The sequence below is a fragment of the Brassica oleracea genome, chromosome C2 (genome assembly GCF_000695525.1).
Source record: "Brassica oleracea var. oleracea cultivar TO1000 chromosome C2, BOL, whole genome shotgun sequence".
NCBI lineage: Eukaryota > Viridiplantae > Streptophyta > Magnoliopsida > Brassicales > Brassicaceae > Brassica > Brassica oleracea.
The window spans coordinates 10639271-10661778 of record NC_027749.1 but is presented as its reverse complement, the minus strand read 5'-3'; the positions used below and the strand labels follow the sequence as shown (position 1 = coordinate 10661778).

General features: G+C 34.2%; 4 protein-coding genes across 4 annotated transcripts in view; all 4 read right to left on the bottom strand.

The window, feature by feature from the left end:
- Positions 1-419, bottom strand: part of LOC106325111 (V-type proton ATPase subunit e1) — a 1757-nt gene extending 1338 nt beyond the window's left edge. Inside the window, exons 1-2 of the mRNA XM_013763137.1 lie at positions 286-419; positions 72-185 (exon numbers count right to left, since the gene is read on the bottom strand). Coding sequence (XP_013618591.1) covers positions 72-169 — 98 coding nt within the window. The 5' untranslated portion in view covers positions 170-185; positions 286-419. The remainder of the gene's footprint in view (positions 1-71; positions 186-285) is intronic.
- Positions 420-814: 395 nt separating this feature from the next.
- LOC106327239 (DNA topoisomerase 1) lies at positions 815-5916 on the bottom strand. Its single transcript, XM_013765342.1, has 16 exons — positions 5700-5916; positions 4005-5438; positions 3658-3852; positions 3469-3549; positions 3337-3396; positions 3141-3235; positions 2894-3050; positions 2680-2805; positions 2486-2566; positions 2297-2387; positions 2078-2211; positions 1909-1977; positions 1724-1813; positions 1510-1613; positions 1233-1401; positions 815-1150 (listed from the first exon to the last, which is right to left on the bottom strand). The coding sequence occupies exons 2-16, from the start codon at positions 5418-5420 to the stop codon at positions 1082-1084; spliced, it is 2937 nt and encodes a 978-aa protein (XP_013620796.1). The 5' UTR covers positions 5421-5438; positions 5700-5916; the 3' UTR covers positions 815-1081.
- Positions 5917-7452: 1536 nt separating this feature from the next.
- Positions 7453-10618, bottom strand: LOC106326041 (DNA topoisomerase 1-like). The gene is made up of 11 exons (XM_013764081.1): positions 10604-10618; positions 9540-10208; positions 9247-9441; positions 9073-9153; positions 8928-8987; positions 8689-8783; positions 8489-8600; positions 8301-8417; positions 8140-8232; positions 7855-8052; positions 7453-7725 (listed from the first exon to the last, which is right to left on the bottom strand). The coding sequence occupies exons 2-11, from the start codon at positions 10203-10205 to the stop codon at positions 7672-7674; spliced, it is 1671 nt and encodes a 556-aa protein (XP_013619535.1). The 5' UTR covers positions 10206-10208; positions 10604-10618; the 3' UTR covers positions 7453-7671.
- Positions 10619-16665: 6047 nt separating this feature from the next.
- On the bottom strand, positions 16666-18929 carry LOC106326398 (phosphatidylcholine:diacylglycerol cholinephosphotransferase 1-like). The gene is made up of 3 exons (XM_013764386.1): positions 18589-18929; positions 17576-17713; positions 16666-17023 (listed from the first exon to the last, which is right to left on the bottom strand). The coding sequence occupies exons 1-3, from the start codon at positions 18871-18873 to the stop codon at positions 16739-16741; spliced, it is 708 nt and encodes a 235-aa protein (XP_013619840.1). The 5' UTR covers positions 18874-18929; the 3' UTR covers positions 16666-16738.
- Between the last annotated feature and the right edge of the window lie 3579 nt (positions 18930-22508).

The window sequence follows — 22508 nt, the reverse complement described above, 5'->3', positions numbered from 1 at the left end:
CCCCCCCCCCCCCCACGAACAATGAACATTGACAAATCAAAAGAGGAGGAGGAGGGAGGAAAGGAACATACAGATTTGTGGAGGGGCCTCTAGCGAAGCAGATTCGAACGCACAAAGAAGCAATTATCCCAACGACCACGAAGATTAGAGTTGTTATTAGGAATCCCATCTTTGATCCTCAATTCCTGCAGGCGAACATAAATTAATTAATCACACGTGATTCTAATCGACAACAGTTAAAGCCAGCCCTTGGGCGGCCAGAGGAGAAAGTGTCTGAGATCTCACAGATTCAAATGAAAGCTTCCTCTTGGATATGGAGGAGGACGATGGTGCGTGTCTTCTTCTTCTTCGGTATGATCTGGATTTGGATCCGTGCGAAGGGCCAAACAAATATTAGCACAATCTAACCTTTTTTATCCTTCTTATGTTCGTTCGGTTAAAGTCAAACTACAGTATTTATTTATATTTTTTTAACTTTTTTTTTTTTGGAGCTCATTGTCGCGTCGTTAAAAAAGTTTCTAATGTAAATTGATTACGAAAGAGAAAGAAACCCTACTCAATTTCGAACAATCACAAGTGACTTAACTATTCAAAAACGGAAACTATTTTCACCAAATTTTCTATCATCTAAAAAAAAGTAACATAAGACGATCTGCAACGAAGATCCTTACCTCACTTTATTTTATGCCAACAAAAACTCTTAAACTCCCTAGGTAAGGATTTGATTTACTAAGCTTTTAACTATTCACAGATCCCACTGATACAAGACAATCTGCGATTGGTTAATTTTTTTTTTTAAATCCGAAAAAAAAAATAATAAAATAATCATAACTACTATTTCTAAAAATTTGTGCCTTGAGTATCACCATTGCTGATGAACTAACATTCTTCAAGTCATGGTGAAGAAAAATGGTAAAAACGAAAGTTACTTTAATTAAAATCAACAGCTTCAGTTTTTTTAAGGGTATAAATTATCTTGAACAAAGGCCGGTTTTCTCTTGCTCACTTCCTTTGCTCTCCAATGCCTTTCACAACCATACTTGCCCCAACTCAGAAAGCTTCTCTTTACGTCCAGCAATAACTAGAATCTGAAGCTTGGTTCTGCATCCATTGCCCATGAAAACTTCTCCAGTAGAGACTTGGTGAATATCTACGACAATGAAAACAACATTTGAGTTTTTTTTAGCAAGGAGAGAAGGGGACATATTTGAGAGTTTAAGAAAAGCTTTTACCTTTTCGATTGCTACTTCATTACGTTTGCACCATGCGACTGTTATCCTAGGATCCAGGTAATTTATCTTAGACGTGCCAAGCGCCACGGTTTTCAAGTCCTCTTTTGTTTGCATGTCTCGTTTCATCTTCTCTATCTTTACTTCCTGTTGAGCTATCTTCTTCTCCCACCTACATTATTAACATTCAAAGGGGCATGACGTTAATGTTAAAAGACAGAAATAGATATCGAGAAGTGTCTGTCCACAAGTAGTAAGAGAGGAGTTTTATGTATGTTACGCGTTTGGATCTAAGTTTCTTGGCTTCTTTCCATCAGAACCTTCCACTGGTGGTTTCCCCTCTTTAGCTCGCTTGAGATTGGTTCTGAGCTCTCCAAGACCATTCTGCGGAATTACCAAAAAAAAAAAAACAGTAGGCATATATAATGAACCGAGAAGAAAAGCAGAGAAACTTCAAAAAGTTATCAAAAGCTTACAGGAAAAAAATTGTTTACCTGGAGCTCTTTTAATTTCGCATCCAGTTTTTCGATTTGTGAACTGTGCGACTTTGAGACAGCACGCTGATGATTACAGATTATGGCAACCTGAGATAGAGTTAAACCGCAAGTATTTCATGAATCTGACACATAGGTTATGTACACAGAACTCAAAATCACCAAGAGAATGAACAATCACTTACCTTCTTGTTTGCTTGCTGATAAACTACTACTTTCTGAGTAACATCTCCAGCTCCCATCTTTTCATTCAACTGTTAACACACATTAAAACAGAACATAGTTAGTGAAAAATTCTAAGGGAAATGGAGAAATATGAATACACATTAAAAGGGAACACGACTGTGAACATACCTGTTCATCCAATGTGAATGAAGCATTATATGTACGAAACACTTTAGCTGTGAGACCAGGTACAAGCTCTTTAAGATGAGCATTCAATTTGCTTGTGTCTAACTCATCAAATAGATCATCCTCTTTGGATTTTCCTGAATGGAACAAAAAAGCAAGTTATTTGGTTCAATCACGGAAAAAATAACCTATGATAAATACAATGTAATGTCCATAACTCACCAGCCTGGAATTGTCCAATGGCCTTGTAAACAAGAGGCTCAACCACGACTGTGTTCTCATACCGGATTGAATCTTTACCAAGAAAGTCAAACTGAGATGCAAAGGGAGAAATGTGTGAGATAATAGGTCTTTTTGCCTCAGTAGTGTATTCTTTCTCGTTGTATGAAAACAACTTATTTGATTTAATACCTTTATCTGATTTGGAGGAATACATTCCACATTTCCAACCTTTAATGTACAACAACCAACTGTGTCTGCCTCATCATCATCCTACAAATCAAGAGATAGAATATGAGCTTTCTTAAGAAAACATTCAGGTTACGCCTTCAATTATTTTCTCTATATCTTCTTTTCAATTTGCAAAATACTAAATCAAAAATTACTTTCTCATTTCCAGCCCTGAGTGCCAGTTTATCAATGAGATAAGTAGCAACGGCAATTTGCTTCTTTGCAACATCCTTGGATGTGAAATTCTTGGTGTAAGTTGCTCTTATACTGTCTATGTGGTTCTGCAGTTAGAGAAAAAAAAAACTGTTGCTTAAAAGAGAGAAACAGTAAGAACAAGCTTCAAAAAACGATGAAAGCTGATTGATTTACCGTCAGATTTCTGGCTTTCTCATACTTCTCCTTGTCGCTCATCCCTTTCAAGGCACTGCTAGCTGCCAAAAACACATACTTGAATTCTTTTGGGTTAATGGGATCATTCCAGAAAGCTAGCCACGTGACTGTGTTGTCATGCTTTACGTCTTTCCATCTGCAGAGTCACATCTCTCATAGCTTAGTAATATCATTATATAACGTTTTTCTATCTTCGATGTAAACCATGGGGGGAAAAACACAATACTTTTCACCAGGGATTGGACATTCTGGAACAGGAAAACCTTTTCCAATATTCATGGTGATATCAGATGGATGGATACGCTTCTTTAATTTTCCCATCTGAAAAAACAGAATAGACCATGCCTTAATTAAAGCCATCCAAACCCACAACGTCAAGGTCTATTGATCACAAAAATAAGTCTCCAAGAAAGGGAAATAACCTTGGGATGCTCTCCACGGCCTCTGAAGAGCCCAGGCGGTTCAACTCTGAAATTACCAACCTGAAAGATAAACAGAAGTCTGAGCGAGGAACTCTGACTTGGGAACAATGACAACGCTATGTGGAAAATTACCTTCTCTTTGACACCATCAACAACAGCCCACATATACTTCTCCTCTAGCTTCAGTTTTTCTTCTTTCAAAGCTTTTTTCTCCTGTTCAGATAAAAAAAATCAACAATAAGAAAACCAGTTCTGCGGCACCAATGCAATACAATGACTGTGCCAAGGAAACCACGGCAAGAAAAAAATCTTTCAAACTACCTCTGTGCTCATTTGTTTCTTCTTCTCTTTCTCTCTCAAATGCCACTCATATATGGGAGTGAAGTCACAATCATCTAACTTCTGTATCACATGCTTCTTCCCAAGCAGTTTTCGCCAGTCATTCCAAAAATTCTCCCTAAATTGCGGTTTAGTGTAATAGTCCGTCTCTTTCATCACTGCAAACATTGTTGCAACCTACATATCATCGACATATAATCAGCGTGGAAGATAATGCCTTATTGGAATAACAAAAGAAAAGCACACTGGATATTAAGATGAACCAAAAAAGCCATTTAAGACACAAGTATATAATCAGTACGATTGAGGGTATGGATGGAGAGGATAACCTCTTCTTGTTCGATTGTTAGGTCGACTGGCTTCCCCTTGTACAAAATCTTGATGCCGTGCGGCTTATATGGAGGCGGAAAGATTACACCGTTGTGCTCCAAGGTCGTCCACTTCGTTTGCCCGTCACTAGAGGAAGGTGAAGATTTGGAAGACGAGGAATATTTCGAATCCTTCGTTACTTTCTTTGAGTTTTTGTTCACTGTCCTGGACCTGGACGGAGGAGAAACTACTTTTGTAACTTTCGTCTTTGCAGCTGATGAACTAGAACTTCCTTTTACTGCTTTAGGCTTTGCTGAAGACACTTTACTGTTGGAGGACTCTGCTTTTAGTCTCTTGGATATTGGAACATCGTCATCATCATCAGAGCCATCTTCCTTGGTAGATACTGGTTTCGCTCTCTTTGCTGTAGGTGAAACCAAAACCCTTCCCTTATCAGCTGAACTCTCTGTTTTAACAGATTCTTGTTTCATTTTCCCTGAAGTACTTGAAGCTGAGACCTTGGGCTTCTTCAAGGAAGATTCATTTACAGGATGATTCTTCTCCAGAGGTCTCTTACCTGAGACTTTACAATCCGGCACTTCGCTCTTAACTGCAGAACCATTCTGATGCAGCTTTTTCGTCAAAGGTTTCTTTACATCCTTTTTGCTACCTGACATCCCACTACTGCCAGTCTTCTTTTGGAACACTGACGAGATTGGTTTTTCATCATCTGACTCGTCTTTTATGACTCTATCTGCTCCACCAAGAGGTCGACCGCCAGTATTCTTTTTCTCTGCCTGCGGTGAAGAAACCTGCTTCGAAGAGGCTGGACCTTTATTTGAGCGGCTGGAGTTCCCAGATAGTATAGAACTTAAAGGTCTCTCATCCTCAGAATCCTCACACTCGCTTTTACATTCAGACTGATCTTTCTGTGACTGGCTCCTATCCTTAACAGCAGAGGGCGTAGTTACATTCCGCAAGGGTGGCTTTGCTGGTGAAGCTTTAGAAGAAGAAGTTTTATTCAAAGGAGTGGTTCCATTGGGGCTAGTCACAGGAGACTTCAAAGGCAACACCTTGGTGGAAGACACTGCACTGCTCTTCTGAGTATTGGATTTTGAATTAGAAGCAGCACTAGTCCTCTTGAACACGATAGGCTTGTCATCATCGCTGTCCTCTTCATTCAGCAACGGTGACTTTGCTGTTGAAGCTTTAGAAGATGTCAATGCAGAAGTTTTATTGGAAGGAGTGGTTCCATTAGGGCTCGTCACAGGAGACTTCAAAGGAGACATTGCATTGCTTCTCTGAGGAGTGGATTTTGACTGATTCGAATTAGAAACAACACCACTTGTCCTCTTGTATACGATAGGCTTATCATCATCGCTGTCCTCTACACACTCATTTCCTATCACCGGGTTTGAAACAGTTTCGGTATCCATGTCCGGATGGAACAACGTCTGACCAAGAAGCAAAACAACAACAAAAATGTCAGAGCTTTCCAAAAATGAAAGACACACAAACAACATTACACGACTACAAGCATCGTAACTAACGCCCATGTTTCACTACATGGTGATTAGATGAAGACGTAACTGGATAACAACACAAATCGAAAAATCCCCAAATCCGTACACGAAACCCTAATTTGTGGATGATGATGAAAATTGAGCTGAATCGGATCAAATTTCGGAGGGTGAGTGTTGGATTGAAGAAGATACCTTCTTCTAGAGATTGAAGAAATTGTAGAGGGAAGCCTATATCTCCTTCGTATCTCTCTTGTGCTCTGGTGGTTTCTCTCGTTCCAGACGCCGCACAGACTAAGGCATGAGGAGACTCTCGACAGGTTAGAGAGTTCTACCGCTTGAGGGTTTTCGTTTCAACGACGTCGTATTCAGTCGCGCCAAATCTTTTCATTTTACCGCTTCACTGTTCCGGTTTGAAGTATACCGCCAGAGATTTTTTACTCTGACCGCCACGAACTTCTTTTTTCTTTTTGCCAAAATCCATTATAAAGATATAACATAAAAATATATTTATTAATTTTGTCCATATAGAGTGTAAATTAATCATTGGTTAGTTTGCTAAAAAATTTTTTTATAGGATGACATTAGAAAGTTTTAAATTTAAAGGGTGTGGTTAAGATTTTTTTTTAAAAAACTAATAGTTAAAAGTTAAAATAATTTTTAAAAATAGTTTTGGAAAGAATTTTCGGATTCGAAACAAAATTTTGAAGAAGAAAATTAATAAAAAAATTCAAATTGAAAAAATGCATTATTTAAGAATATTAAAAAACTTATTTTTTATTAAAATAATTATTTTTATGTTTGTACAATTACGATGGAAGAATCTTTTACTTTTTAATGAAATTTTTTTGATCATTTTCTTTTTATATATTTTCTTGGTGAAAAAATATTCATTCGGTGTTTTGAGAAAATTATCTTTTATTAAATTGTGAAGCATATTTGAGTAGACCACTCTGAAAAGAAGAAAAAAAAAATTCTTAAATAGTTATTTACTCCCCTCGTGATTATTACAATCTTATTAAATATAATATGGTATCATGTAAAATAACGTGCCAACAAATAATTGGTACTTTAAGAAAAAAATATGAAAAATTGGTGCTAGTCTACTAGATGAAACAACTTCCTATTAAGCAAAACAACATGTTATTTAACTAGGGATGGGCAAAAAATTAGAACTCAACCAAACTGATTCAGCCGAACCCAAATCAATCAAAACCAAATCAAAGTATATGTCTAAACCATTTGGTTACAGATTTTATCAATTCAAATTGTTTGGTTTGGTTTTTTTAAACCGAACCTAAAGTTTTTAATTATGTTAATTAAATATATTAATGATATTAAAATTTAACATATTTAACCGTTTAACTTAAACAAATAAACATAATTTTATGCATTTTACTTCTAAAATACAACTAAAAATAAATAAAGGAATCTAAATCTCACGTATTAACATCAAAACCAAAAATATATATAATATTCTAATTTCTGATAGAAAATCTGAACTTTCCCAATTTCAATATTTTCTATTTTTTTTTTAAATGGGGATATCTCTCTTTTTTATCTCTCTTTTTTGTTTGTTTCTATTTAAAAATCATAATAATATATTTTTAAGATGGTTGTGAGGATCTTATATTTCTTTTTTTTTTTTACTAAAGAGTACTCCATCTGTTTTACCATATAAATGATTTTAAAAGTATATATTTCAAAGATATAAGTTATTTTCCTCTATAATTTTTTATTTTATTGGATGATGTATAATCAATTATTTTTTGCAGTCTTTCTGATTAGTTGAATTATATTTAATTTATCTATTAAATAGTGGTTTTAGAAGATTGATAGTTTTTCTTCTTCTGAGTTTTATCTAAAATTACTTATTTTGAAACAAAAGTAATACTTAGTTAAAACTTAAAACTTAAAAACATGTAAAAGAGTAACTAAGCAAGGAGTTAAAACCAAACAGGTTTGAGAAGAAAATGGAGACATGATTAAGAGAATGTTTAATCTAGATTTAAGCTAACAACTGCATAGTAGAGAGAGTATTAACAGATCAGATACCACAGTCTCCAACCGTAATCCTTTGCTACCTAGTAGTACCTACTCGGACCAGAATCTTCACTTTCCTGCAAAGTTTCTGTTTCCAGAGGTGGTTCCCTTATCACCATTGAGTTCATCCTTTCACCCGCATCCATTGAGTCATTCTCCTCCATGCACACTCCAGTTTCTGCCACATCCATGGAAGCATCCAAGAGACAAAAATGTTAAGAGTCAACGACAAGGTACTAGCTTAGGAGAATGATTGTATTAAAGACTCATCCTTATTGGATGCAGTTTGTGTAAGAACAGGCTCAACCTCAGGTGAGATAGCAGTTTCTTTAGGAACTTCTGAGGCTAACACATCAGCCAGTTCAGTAGCCGGCTCAGTGAAAACAGGAACATTGCTGCCAGTCCCTTTGACCGGCTCAACTATAAAAAAATCGGACGTCCACTCAGTTGCAGGAGTTTCTTTCTCAGTCCCATCGAGATCGATATCTAGCTCTTCTATTTTCTCCTGCATTGAAATACAAAGACAATGAGACTGAAAAGGTTAAAAACTGTTCTGATCAAAGCTCTTAGATTTGCTTATATTTATCTTTACCCTTAGTTCTTCTATTTTCACAGCCAGCCTCTCAACTTGTGGTCCGTGAGATTCCGAGACAGTACGTTGATCATGGTCAGAAACGATGGCGACCTTAGGATATAACCAAACAATTCAGATGATAACACTCTTTCATTAGAGAAGTATTGTTGTTACATTACCTTCTCGTCTCCAGCCCTAAGGGATAGCTTATCTATAAGATATGTAGCAACCTCTGTTTCCTGTTTTGTTGCATCCTTGTCACTAAGATCTTTAGTGCATGCTTCTCTAAGGCGCTGCTAATAAATGGCAAGCTGCTGATTAGAAAAGGGAAGCAAAAACACCTTTAGAGGAATCAAATGCTCATTACCTTTAACGCACTGCTAGCTGCCAAGAATGCATACTTGAACACTTTTGGATTGATGGGATCATTCCAGAAAGCAAACCATGTCACAGTAGTGTCTTGCTTAACTTCTTTCCATCTGAAAAGAAACAATATTCTCAAAATCAAATCACAGAAAAAAACAAATGTGTCTTCTTCCACAAGAAACACAAAAGTTTAAAAATGACCTTTCACCAGGTATAGGGCATTCTGGAATGGGTGCATCTTTACCGATGTTGATTGTAATATCACAAGGACGAATCCGTTTTTTCAGTTTCCCCATCTATAAAGTAATAGTGCAGAGATAGCTATAGAAGTTAGGGTAACAAGGAAGAAAACTATTCTAAGTGTAATGTGGACTAGAGAGCCCACCAACAGAACACATATAATTCAAGAATAATGTAAAAACAAAAGAAGCAACACATACCTTAGGATGGTCTCCCCGGCCACGAAACAAGCCTGGGGGTTCAACTCTGAAATTTCCAGCCTGTATTATAGTTGCAACTTAATTAATCTCAGCAAATTCCAAAAAGCCAAAGATATATTCCTATCAACAATGTGACAATATTTACCATTTCTTTGACGCCATCAAGAACTGCCCACATGTATTTCTCTTCCTGCTTTAATTTCTCCTCCTTCAGAATTCTTTTCTCCTGCACATCATTAGCATATTATTACATAATCAACACCAACTTCAGGATAGCATATTAATAAGCTGTTTATATTATTAGAAAATGATTATTTACTTCTGCACTCATTTGTTTCCTTATCTCAATGTCCTGCATATACCATTCATATATGGAACTGAAATCACAATCATCTAAGTTTCTAATCACATGATTCTTTCCAAGTAGTTCCCTCCAATCATTCCAGAAATTCTCTCTGAATATTGGTTTATTGTAATAATCCGTTTTTCTCATCTTTGCAAACATAGTGGCAACCTGTAGAGACAAATGAATATAATATCAGCTCACAACTCATGAACTCCTGCATAAATTAAGCAAAGAAAGATCTATCATTCATGGGACAGAGAAAGAACCTCTTCTTGTTCAGGAGTTAAGTCAACTGGCTTTCCCTGATACAGTATCTTAACCCCATGACATTTATATGGAGGTGGAAAAAGAACACCATTGTGCACTAGCGTTGTCCATTTCTTTTGCCCATCTCGAAAAGGTAGCGCTTTATAATCTTTCACGCATTTGTTCTTAGCTATCTTTCTGGATGAAGAAGCTATCATTTTACTACCATTTGGCTTCTTCACGGATGATGGTTTTTTATTTGAGGGACCTGACCTCATTCTCGAAGCAATAGGGACATGATCATCCCCATCTGAGTTTTCTTCCCAAACAGTTGCTTGTTTAGCTTTCAACGGCTTGGATGCGTCCAGATTCTTCCCTTTGCTATCTGGAGTAGCTGCATTACCTAAAAGCTTAGGCCTCTTAACAAAAGATTGTTTCGAAGAACTTCCCTTCTCAAGAGGTCTCTTAGAAGGTGACTGAGAACTCTGCTCTTTAGGTTTTGAACCATTCCGTTTGATATTATCAACCAAAGCTCTCTTCTTGCTACTTGATGCACGCACGCTGATCTTTATCTGCACCGTCGATGACATTTGAACTTTAAGCCTGGCACTCAAAGGCTTATCATCCTCACAACCCTCATCTTTACTTTTGGACACAGATGGAGCTTTTCCCGAACAGTTCCTCATCTGCTAATCAACAGATGAAAAAGGAAAAAAATATAATTGCAACAGAACTGAAAATTTTTTTTGGTCAACCAGAATAATACAGATTCTTTGAGAAACTGTTGAATTCGGTTCGAAACAAAAGCATCAACACATTCAACAGTCCGGATCAAACAAAAAGGGAACGTGCAACATCCTATTTTAAGACCGTAACAATCATGTCAAACGTCACAAGTTTTGTGTGTCATTGAATTGGATACGAGGAAAGAATGATGAAGATATAACGAGAAACCCTAACTTTTGAAAAAAATAAATAAAAGAGTTTTGTAACAATTGAGCTTATATCGATCCATCCAAAATCAAATTGACGCAACTACTTTCGGCCACGATTAATCAGAGGACACTCCTCACGGGTCTCTTACCTCTCGTTTCTTGTGTTGTAGAGGATCGGTTTGTAAAAGAAGGATAAGAAGTTTCTAGGGTTATAATGATAGAGATATGGGTTGGGGAAATCTATTTTTCCGCATTGTATATCTTTGACCAAAAAAAAGCATTGACCAAGACCGTCCAACTCTATAAATTACTAGATTTGAACTTAATTCTATTTAACTATTTTGGAGTTAAATCCTTTTAGGTTAGGGCCGGCTCAAAAATCCAAACTTATATTTTATTTATTTAACTATTTATCAATGCTGCTCATATCTTAAATAAATATAAAATTAGTGTTAATATTTTAAACAAATATAGAATTTCGATAAATGTAGCGGCATCAAATTCTACTTCTAACATCGGTGTTCATGTCTTCAAACAAATATAGAACTTGTCTCCTACCGAGACATATTGAAGCAATAATTTGTACACATATATGTTGGAAGGATTTACGTTTTGCGATCCATTTATTTTTTAAATTTTATTTATATTAATATATATATATCAAAACTAAATGTTTTTAATATTATATATATATATATATATATCAAAACTAAATGTTTTTAATATTATATATATATATATATATATCAAAACTAAATGTTTTTAATATTATATATATATATATATATATCAAAACTAAATGTTTTTAATATTATATATATATATATCTTGATGATGATGAGAATATGGAGAACATCCCGATTTTGATCTTATAGTTTCTATTACTTAGTGCGAATGGATTTTGTTTTATTTATATCCACTATTACTGTTAATTTGGTTTATTAGGTAATATATTTATTTTAGTTTTGGATTTTATAAAGAATATTTGCACTCTACACACACATATTATCCATTATTTAGCTATATACATATTTAGGGTTTGCATTGGTTATGTCAAAAATTTTTGGACCATTCTACCCTTGTTATTGTTTCGTTATTTAGCTAAGTTATGTCAAAAATCTTATTCTAGATTTTCAGACAATTTGCCATGTAGGAGTAGTTAAATTCATACCTATGGTGAATGGTTAAATTCACCACGTTCTTCATAACCAATTAAAGTGCCATGTAGGAATAGTTAAAAAAAGCAATAAAAATACAAAATTAAATAGCTGAAGAAAAAAACAATACCGACATTAATTAAAGCTTTCTGCAAAATTCTAAAAACCTAAACTCTAAAACCATAAATCCTAAATCTGAAACACTAAAGCATAAATCTCAATCCTACAATCTAAACCCTAAATCTTAAACATTAAACCCAAACTCTAAACAATAAACCCTAAATCCTAAAATCTAAACCCTAGAGCCTAAACCCAAAACTCTAAACCATAAACCCTAAATCCTAAACCTAAACTCTAAATCCTAAACTCTAAACCAAAAACTTCAGATCCTAACCCTAAACTCTAAATCCTAAACCATAAACCCTAAATCCTAAAATTTAAACCCTAAATCCTAAACTCTAAACTCTAAATCCTAAATTCTAAACCCAAAACTTCAGATCCTAAACCCTAAACTCTAAATCCTAAACCATAAACTCAAACCTCTAAACCGTAAACCCAACTGCTAGTTAATAAGATTAAGGTTTACGGTTTAGAAGTTTAGGTTTAGGTTTAGGGTTTAGGATTTAGAGTTTGGGTTTAAGATTTAGAGTTTTGGGTTTAGGGTTTAGGATTTAAATTTTAGGGTTTTTTGAAATATTATATAGCAATTTTCAAAATATATGGTAGAGATATAGCAATAAATAATATAAATATTAGAAATAGAAATATAATAAGATTTTAAATTTTTTGAAATATTATATAGTTACATTTTTACAATTATATTATTTTTGTTACTAAAAAATTCTTTAAAATTTATGCAGTTTTTTAAAAAAATGTAATTTTATTATCTCAACACCATTAGCTTCTTTTTAATATCTACAAATTTTAGAAATATTATTTAGTTTTATATTTTGATAATTATAAACCTAAAAAATTGTTTTAATTTATAGAATTTGATTTATTATATTTAACCAAAATATATAGATAAAAAATCTTTCCAAAATTATAATGTGAAATATATTAATAAATTTTTACTTTATTTTTTTATTTATATTATTTTTTACATATAATTAAATTAAAATAATAATTAAACATTGCAAATAAAATATAAAATATAAAAATTAACAAAATGTTATTTTAAATATAATTTAAATTTTAAAATTTTTATTTGTGCAGGAAGACACCTAGTATATTCAAAAATCTAATGAATAATTTATTTACCAAACTAACATGACTGTAAATTTGGTTAAGAAACCTGGTAGCTAGATAAAATACAAGCATGCATGCCGGGGTCATTCTAAACCAACTTTGATATCCATTGCCGTGACTTCCATCCACCATCTTATCATCGTCGTAGTTGGGGTCTATTATCTCTCTAACAGGGGTGTTCGCACGATTCTGGTTTGCAAGAAAGCTGTCAGCATAAGCCATCTCCAAAGAAACTCGGTGGAAAAGTAGCATGCTTTCCTCCGTGAAGATTGCATTCATTACGCACTCAGTTTGTTCTGCACGGTCACCAAAGACAAGACCTGCATCAAGTACAACAACTCGCTATCGACTCAAAGCTTAAAATCTATAAGAAAAAAATTAAAAGCCAACAAAAAACTTACTTTGATACGATGCCTAGAGTTTTCGGTTGCGGTTTGGTCGAAGACATATGACGTTGTAGGGAGGGGGATAATACCTAGCTTAATGATTACTAATCCCCTATATAACCTTGGGAAAATTGTTTTTTAGAGCCAAAAAATGATAACTATGTCATTTTAGAATAAAATCTATTTTGTGTCATTTTTGTCTATAATACCCTTTAATATTTTTGAAAATAAACTTAATAAATAGTTTTACAAATAAAAAAAATTGGAAAATAGTAACTATTGATAAAATACCTATATGAACTTAGTGGTATTTTTTCCAGTTCTAAAAACTTTTAAATCATAATTTTCAGATTCTATTCTAAATAAAGTAGAAATAACATTCTATGAAGTAGAAAACGAAATCCATTTTTTTCATTGAATCTACAATGTTTAGAATAAGTGATCTACGTAAATAAGAGTATTCTAAAAATATTTAGAATACACATTCCGCGCATAACCTACCGATCTAAAATCTTTAGAAATCAAAATCTACACATTACTATAATTCTAAAAACCTGTACAAACCAATTTATACAGATTAGTTGTATTCTACAGATAAGAAATCAGTTCCTAAAAATATGGAAACAAAATATTTGAGAATATTCACTTTCATATTTTGAAAAAATCGATTTAAAAAAAACGAAAAAACGTGGTAACCTTCTTCTCACACCGTAATCTATATTCCATTGATTGTTCACAAAATTTTCACATTATTTCTACCAAAACAGTGTGAAATTGAGTGAGTTAGGGTTTATGAACTTGAGATTTTGATTTTCTCCCCCTTTGTTCGTGAAGGAGATGATAAATTATGGGTTTCATCCCAAAGAAATCGAGTTTAAAGAGTTGAAATCGTGTTTGGTCGGTTCAAATCAAGTGGGAATCAAACCGGATATACCGAAGAAAACCAGGAAATCGATTTGAAATACTTACCTGGGCACGGGATCGATCGGTCTATAATTCGAGATCGGTCGATCTGTATGAAATCGACCTTTGCCGATCAAGTGAAATGACCAGGTGGATCAGTATATGCTCCGCTTTTTTTTGTTTGTTCTGCATAATGATCAGGATCGATCGATCCGTTCGACCTTGTAATTTCAGATCGATCGATCCCGCTTAATCGAACCCATTATTTATTATATTTAAAAATTACAATTTTAAGGGCATTATTGCCATTTTGAAAATAATTAGCCTAATGGAACATAAAATATATGAGATTAGTCTAAATGGACATAGTTATCATTTTTTGCTCTAAAAAAACAATTTTCCCTATAACCTTTTAGTGTCTAACTTATGGTCGGCATATTTTAAGTTTTTTTTAAATCGACAGAATGACTGTTTGGTAATTTGCTTTGTACTACTTGCAACATAAAGTCCACACAAAATGTCTCATAGGTAGTTTCCTAATTTCTAATTTATTTTAGGATTTTGAGCTAATTGACTCTTTTATAAACATATATTGATGATTGTTTAAATTTAGAATTGAATTAATTTTGGTTTTAAACTTAATTTTTTAATTTTAAAATTTTTAAAAATCTGAACCAGATTTGAAATATAGGCCCAATTTTTTTATGGACCGGATTAAACCAGACCTAGATAGCTATGAGCTTTGTGGGTTTTGGACCGGACCAGACCGGGTTATCCCGATTTACACCCCTATACAGTATATAGTTAATGTTAAACATAAAAGAGAACTCAATTAACGGTCAGAACGAAGCAATATTTCATGATTGTTTTTTTCTAATGACTGAAAATTATGGATGAAATCCATACTAATTCTTTAGAGGATATGAAAAAATCAAGTATTATTTTTCGGCTAACACAAAGTGCAAACCCAGTTCTCAACTGTAACTGAAAATATAGTGGAAGACTCGATCGATCGGGTTTTATGCCACCATAAAGTTAGTTTAAAATTTAGGGCATTTCATAAGGTGAGAATGATATTTGTTTTATGTTAAAATGAGCACACTGACATGATTTATCCAAATGAGTTTTAGAATTTTAGTAGACTCATCTTGATGAATCAAATGGGTGCATCTAGATGGAGATGAATCTATACAAAATAACAAACTTCAAATACTCTTATCCAAATAAAATATTTAGATCCAAATCTAGACAAACAAATAAATTATGATATATTTTTTTCAACTGAAATATTGTATTTTTTTCCATAAAACCCGTAAAATTACATCAAAATCGTTAAATTATATTTTATATTTTCAGTCATATCCATCAAAATTTTATTTCTGAAAAATCGCAAAACACATTTTTTCACCAAAATTGCAAAATCGCATTTTCCGTCAAAACTGCAAATCATATTTTCCCGCAAAATCATATTTTTTTAACAAACTACAAAATTACATTTTTTCGCCAAAAATTCAAAAACGTATTTTCTCGACATTGGGGAACATAGCACACATTGGAAGAACAAATAGTAATCGAAAAACTTCAGCTTTGATTCTAGTTGATAAGAAGTAGCAGTAAGATACTGAGATTATTGGTGAAACCCATACATTGTTGAAGTTCTTGCGTTCTTCTTTCATATCCTAGATCTTCTTCCTTTTTGAGTTGCTGATGTTTTGAAATCACCTATGTTTTAAGTTGTTTGTTACTTGGATGATAAGCAATTGAAATAAAATATAAGGCATGTGGTTTTACTGCAGGAAGATAGTGGATGAATATTCGGAGAACAAAGTCGAACTAGCTTTTGCTTCAACATTAATCCAAGTTCAGTTTAGTATTGTAATGCACATCGTATAAGTTTAAGTAACATTAAGGTATCTTTTGTATGAGATGTCAAATTGTGTTAATGTGAAAAAAATAACCTAACTCGTTTGAGAACTAAAATACTCATGAGAACTTCAAATATCACATGTTTTTCATCTAATGATTTTTTTTCTTACGCAAAAAAATAATTAAATAACATTATTTAAATATTACTAATCCTTTTGTTTGAGTTATACTTTTTGAAATTTTTACCACTAAAAGTGCTCTTAAATAAGGCTAACCAATTAATTTTTTGTCAACACTAGTCAAATTAAGATTCTACATTTACTGCGAACCTCGTACCATTAAGTTACAGTGCTTCCACTATTTAATTAATTAATTAAGCTAGTAGTTTTGAGTTTTTTTTTTCACAACTAACTGGGATGTTAATAAGAGCTAGCGTTGTTGGGTAATCTGGTATTACACAACGTTTACAACTTTCAGAGTAAAACCAATTGAAAACAATTGAACCAACTAGTGTTAACCAAACCCATATCACAAATTGCGGAGTCGAATGAAAAAATGAGAAATAAACAACATATACAGTCTGACCATGAACATTAGGGTCGAAGAAGTCCAAGCCACTGGCTCATGGGGAGAATAATTGCCGAACCACAGTAGAATTCAACAGCAACTAAACATGTTGAATGAAATCTTTGAAGTCTTTTGGTAATCAAGCTGAAACCTGTTCCTACAATTGCCTCTTTCTTGTATTAGCTTCGTACTTTCCGGCCAATGAGTCAAAGAGAATCGCAGCGGCAACTCCACCTGCGAGATCGATCGTGTAGTGTCCTCTCGTCGCAAGCAGCCTGATCGACTGTAATACATTGAGGATGTCAAAAACCATCGCAAATCTCAACCTCTGCATCCTCCTCATGTCCAAAGATGCGATGGTCGCGCCTGCCACGTGACCCGAGAAAAAATAGAAGAACGAGAGATTTCCTAGCGGGAAATCGATTGCTGATCCTAGATACTCCTGTAAACAAGATTGAAAACAATATACAAGATTATATATCTCAATAGAGGAGCTAATCAACCTCAATTCAATCTATTGTTTGGGCATGTAAATACTAACTAGTATACCTAGACGAGATACATAAATAATTTATCTATACGTATAGAGTTTGGCTTACGTTATAAATTGTGTCCTTATGTCCAGTCAATCACCTCATTGAATTTTATTTTATTTTAAAGATGAAGAAAGTTAAGTAACAACTGGGGACACAAAATAGTTTTATTATTTGATGATTATACTTAGCCTAAACGCCTTAAGTCATAATCAGTATATACAATGGACTACGTACAATATTTTTGAAGTAAAACTACTACGTACAAATTAAACCTCTCTATGATAATACAATCTAACACTTTTATATCGAGAGTCCAAGATGTCAGAATATATGGAATCATATGTGCCTATAACGTTCTAGTATCTGATATTAATTGGTCAGTACTTGGACATCTAATTTGATTGAACATCACTAAACTATCAAAGGAATAATTGGTATATAGATATGTAGATGGGAACCTTTGAAAGAGGGAGCTGAGTACAGTAACCGAGAACACCGCGACAAGTGAAGAGGAATAAAGCCGTGATGGTGGCTCGGGGCCGTCCTTCTATTAACCATGTCCATGCAATATACGATACTTGCATCACTCCTAACACCTGCATGTCCACATCCATCAATACAAGTAAATCTATCAGTAAATAAAAACATACAATGTTCTCTTTTTGAACAAAGAATCACAATTTTGTAAAAGATATATCCTAAAATCCATATTTTCATATTTCTAATATTTGTAAATGTTATTAAAATCGAAGGGTCAAGTTTAATAAAAAGAACTTTGAAAGATGCTAATACTGAAAATGCTATAGAATTTTTTTTTACGTTCATGGTTGCAAGTGGTGATATCTCAAATGAATTTAGTAACGAATCACTAGTATCCCTAAATGCATTGAAAATCATGAAAAAAATTACCAAACTCAAATCAGTCAAGATATGTGGTTGGATACATATCCATTAATATCAGTATGAGTTAAATGACATAGAAGGAAACAAAATATTAGGTGATGTGAAAAGATTTTTTTCCAAAATTAATTTGCAATAATCAGGAAGAAGAATAGTTTATGAAATATGCTTTAAGGACTTCTATTTGATGATAAATTATAAAAAGACATCTAACTTATGATATAAAATAGAGGTAGTGAAATGGCCTTAGGGTTTTAGTTTTCTTTGGCCGTCTATGATAAATTGCACATCTTCATAACAAAACATAGATAATCATCATTTCATTTGTATCTAATCTACTACACTATGAAAAATAAATATGGACATAATATCATATTTTATAACAAATCATAACTTTTATTAGAGTTAAAATAAAAAGAAATTTGGGAATTGTTAAGAAAACAACACTATTTATGGTATCAAATCACATTTATATTAATTCTTTTGACTAAAAATAATTTATTTTGGTAATTGTACATCCACACATCATCATCATCTATCGAATTCACTCAAACCAATTCTTAGGACATACCGAGTTTAGAGCGGCCAAACCGGTGTTCAGATCCGGTGAAGAAGCCAAGATATGATGCAGAGACTCCGTGGCCACAAACCCAATATCGAACGGTGGAGAACTCTCGGAAACCATCTTGATCGAGGACTCCACGCTTACGACGAACAAGAATCCGGCCGCGAACAGACACGGTATCCAATGGTGTCTCATCACGTAGACAACGTCGCGCGCTCTCCACGTCATAAACGAAGGCTTGCTTCTCCATCCTCCTTCCTCAGTTCTCGTAGAAATGTCCATTTGAGACATTTTATTATTCCTTGTCTTTTTTTGGGTCTGAAGAGTTTAGAGAGAGAGAGAGAGAGACAGAAAGAATTGAGAAGATTTCTTATATTTTTTCTAGAAACATAATAACGTACAACTTTATTACACAAATGAGCGCTTCGATTTACTACCAAAACTGTGACGATTTGACTTATGTGTAATTATATCAGATCCCCAATCATAGGTGACGATTAGATATGGAAGTTATTACAACAGGGTCTTTGTGGACATTTTGTCCCGACATTGGTTCTTTTTATGTTGGCTGTTTCGAATGAATTAATTAAACCAATTACCCAAAATAGAAAGTTTGAAAATATGCGTACCAAGATTGATTTTTTTACCAAAAAAAAGATTGCTTTTTTTTTTTTTTTTCCTGAGGCAGGTTCCGATCTCTTTCGTTCGTGATATCAATTGAATCAGTGGGATCTACGAGGGTATAACATATCATATTGTTTCATTCATAGATCCCAAGTAATAACAAATCATAAACTACCATTCATCCATGTAAATATTTTTTTTATTCCAAAGATAATCAACTTTTTATCTTGTTTTAACGTCTTTATATAGAAAAGTTCACAATAGGAGAGATTATTACTTCTCACGCAGTATTAGAGCACGACATTAACGCAGATCCTCGTTCTAAAACTCGGCCGCGGAGACGTTTAATCGGCCGATTACACGTGATTCGGTTAGGCACCGTGGCGAAATGGGCCACTTCGGTTGCATTACGCGGTGAGCCGAGTAACGAGCGTGGACTGTGTAGATTTATAAAACTCGGCCGCGTAATGGACAAAATCGCTTGGTTAAAATCGGTTATTCCACGGTGAACTTTCGTTTCATACGCAGTGATAGTTAACGGAGGCTGACAAAGCATTTTTGGTGAGAGGATTGGCCTGAAACAAAAGCTTTTTTTCTTTGCCCGTGATTAGGTTTATGTGTTTTAACATAAGAACAAGATTCAGTCAAAATAAAATCACTAGAAAATACAGAAGAAGAAGAAGGTGACTCACTGACTCTAGTCATAAAGTTATGGTTGAAGCGTGTGGTGTCAGTAGCTACGTAACACGTGACAATTGTTTCATGTAAATTTGCATATTGATCCCGATAAAGTATTTATTGTTAGTATTTGACCCCATTATTTTAATTATGGAGGTGTTCTAACAACTTTTTTTTCCTCCTATATGTGATTTATTTTTATATTTTATACTACTAAATTTGAATTGTAAATAACATAATTGTATTGCTGTGAAAAAATTTGGTATGTATTTACAAATCTATAATTTTAGTACCAAGAATATTTTGTATTATACATATAAATAAGATATAATACATATAAAAGTATAAAAAAATTCTCTACGCGTATTTCCTGATTTTTTTCGATTTTTTAATAAATCGCTAGGTCTTAATGTGTCGTACGCGTAGTGCCTAGCGAATTTCCGAACAAGGAGGCAGATGCTTAGGTGGGGTTTTTAATGTTTTTAGAATTTTTTTAAAAAAAAGAAAATTGAACGTCTCTTAATTAAGGGTCAAAAGATAGGTCTCTCTTATGAGACAGTGTCCGTAATTCGTAGCGTCTCTTTCTTGCTCTCCTAGACGGACCAGAGAAAGAGAGAAGTCAAACCCCTGAATCTCTCAGAAGACGGAAGATTTACTCATGTGGAGCAGCGATTGTTATCTTCCTCGTTCTGATGATTCACTCCCAGCATCCCTCAGTCTCAAGCCTATCACGATTTCGCCGATCAATGATCCTTCTACGGTAACTTCTCCGATCCTCACACTTCTCACTCCCTTCGATTTCTAGGGTTCTCTACCTCACAATCGACGATCCATATCTTTTAGGGATTTCCGAATGCTCTGAACGTCGTGTCCAACTCCCCTTTCCTTAGGGCGGCGAGAGGGGTGAGGTCTGCGGGTGTGGCTGGCGCGCTTGGAGGGATGGTGGCTGGTGGGGTTGTGGCGGGGAAGCAGGTTTTGAAACGGTATGCTCACATTTGAAGAAGAAAAGGAGTGATCTTTAGGGACAAGCAAGCATATGGGAATCATAAAAATCACAGCTTTGTGGAGTTTCTACTAGAGTAGGATTCTGAATTTCATGTAGAATATAAGTAGCCTGCGAACCTTTTTTTTTGTTATATTTAATGATAAGTTCTACCGTTTGGTATTTTCTAATATCCATGACTTCTTTGCTTATTATCATCCTCGTTTGATTTTCATTTCATCGTTGTTTACACTTTATAGTGTTCACTCGTTTGGTGCTTTTATAGCTCTTGGCTTTTCTAGCTGTGAGTCCTTTGTTGAGCGTGTGTAAGTCTCACACATCACACACTATCCGAATCCTAGTTTCTATCATCTGTGTACCTCGCCGGGCGTTCTCTTCAACCTTTTGGTCTTGTCTCTGGAGTTCTCCAGGTAACGTCTTTCCTAACATGTTTAATGATATAATGTGGATCTGTTGTGAACTTGTGCATTGTCTCCTAAAATTCAAGTATTTTGGCTGATGCGTATTGTGATGATGTCTATAAACCGACTGTTTCAAATTGACAAAGTTTCTCTCTTTATTCTGGTTTTGAGAAGATTTGTGCGAAACTACTTAATTTTATTTGCATCTTTCTTGTCCAACAATTTCCTTTCAAAAAAGCTTCTACGTACTCTTCAACTTTCGGTATGCTGTTGCTAATAAAAATTTATATGTGCTAATGTAGGTGACTTCATTCTGCAAGGACTAGACAGCTCTTCCATAATGAAAGTGTTTCTTTTCATGAGACCAAAAAAATGAAGTGTTTTATATATTGGCTATGTGCTGCAGGTTAGTTCTATGTGTTTGAGTTGATATCTATAGTGTCTTCATCATGGACAACTGCGAGGACATCATTCCCGAGTGGCTAGGCTTTGTCAAGGGTATTGTTGACTCCGAAGATCTTCCTCTCAACATCTCAAGAGAGACGTTGCAGCAGAACAAGATCCTTAACAAACACTTGGAAAGCTCATTGTTTGTGTCTATATAACAAAGACTCTCGACTTGTAACAAACACTCGTAACAAACACTCTTGCTTTCTCTCTTTTTCTCTCTTAAATCAACATTCCCTCTTTATATTCACAACAAGAATTTTTATTCACAACACCAAAGTCATTTTCTCTCTTTAATCACAACACTCTTGATTTCTCTCTTAAATCAACATTCACTCATATTCACAATACCAAAGTTTCACACTATAAGAAAACGTTTCCATAACAAATACGTTTTACGACGAAAATCTTTCCTCGTAAATTTACATGGTGTTTACAACGCAGTTACGAGGAAATCAAATTTCGTCGTAAACTCGATGTAAATTTACGAGGAAAAGGTTTCGTCGTAAAATCCAACTATTCGTACGAGAAAAAAAGTTCCTAGAAGATATGATGAGGGTGGAGTACCGACATCATATCCAATTGATAGTGTTCCTGACATTTTCTGCGAAATTGGACGGTTTGGTGGTAAAACGAAAGAAGTATGGCGGTCATGTAAAGAGGATAAACATAGTGCCCATACTTATATTCTGCTCAACTGCAAGGATGCAGTGACCCGTTACTTTGAAAGGTAAATATTTTTGTGAATGTTAATTATATGAATTGAAGTTAAT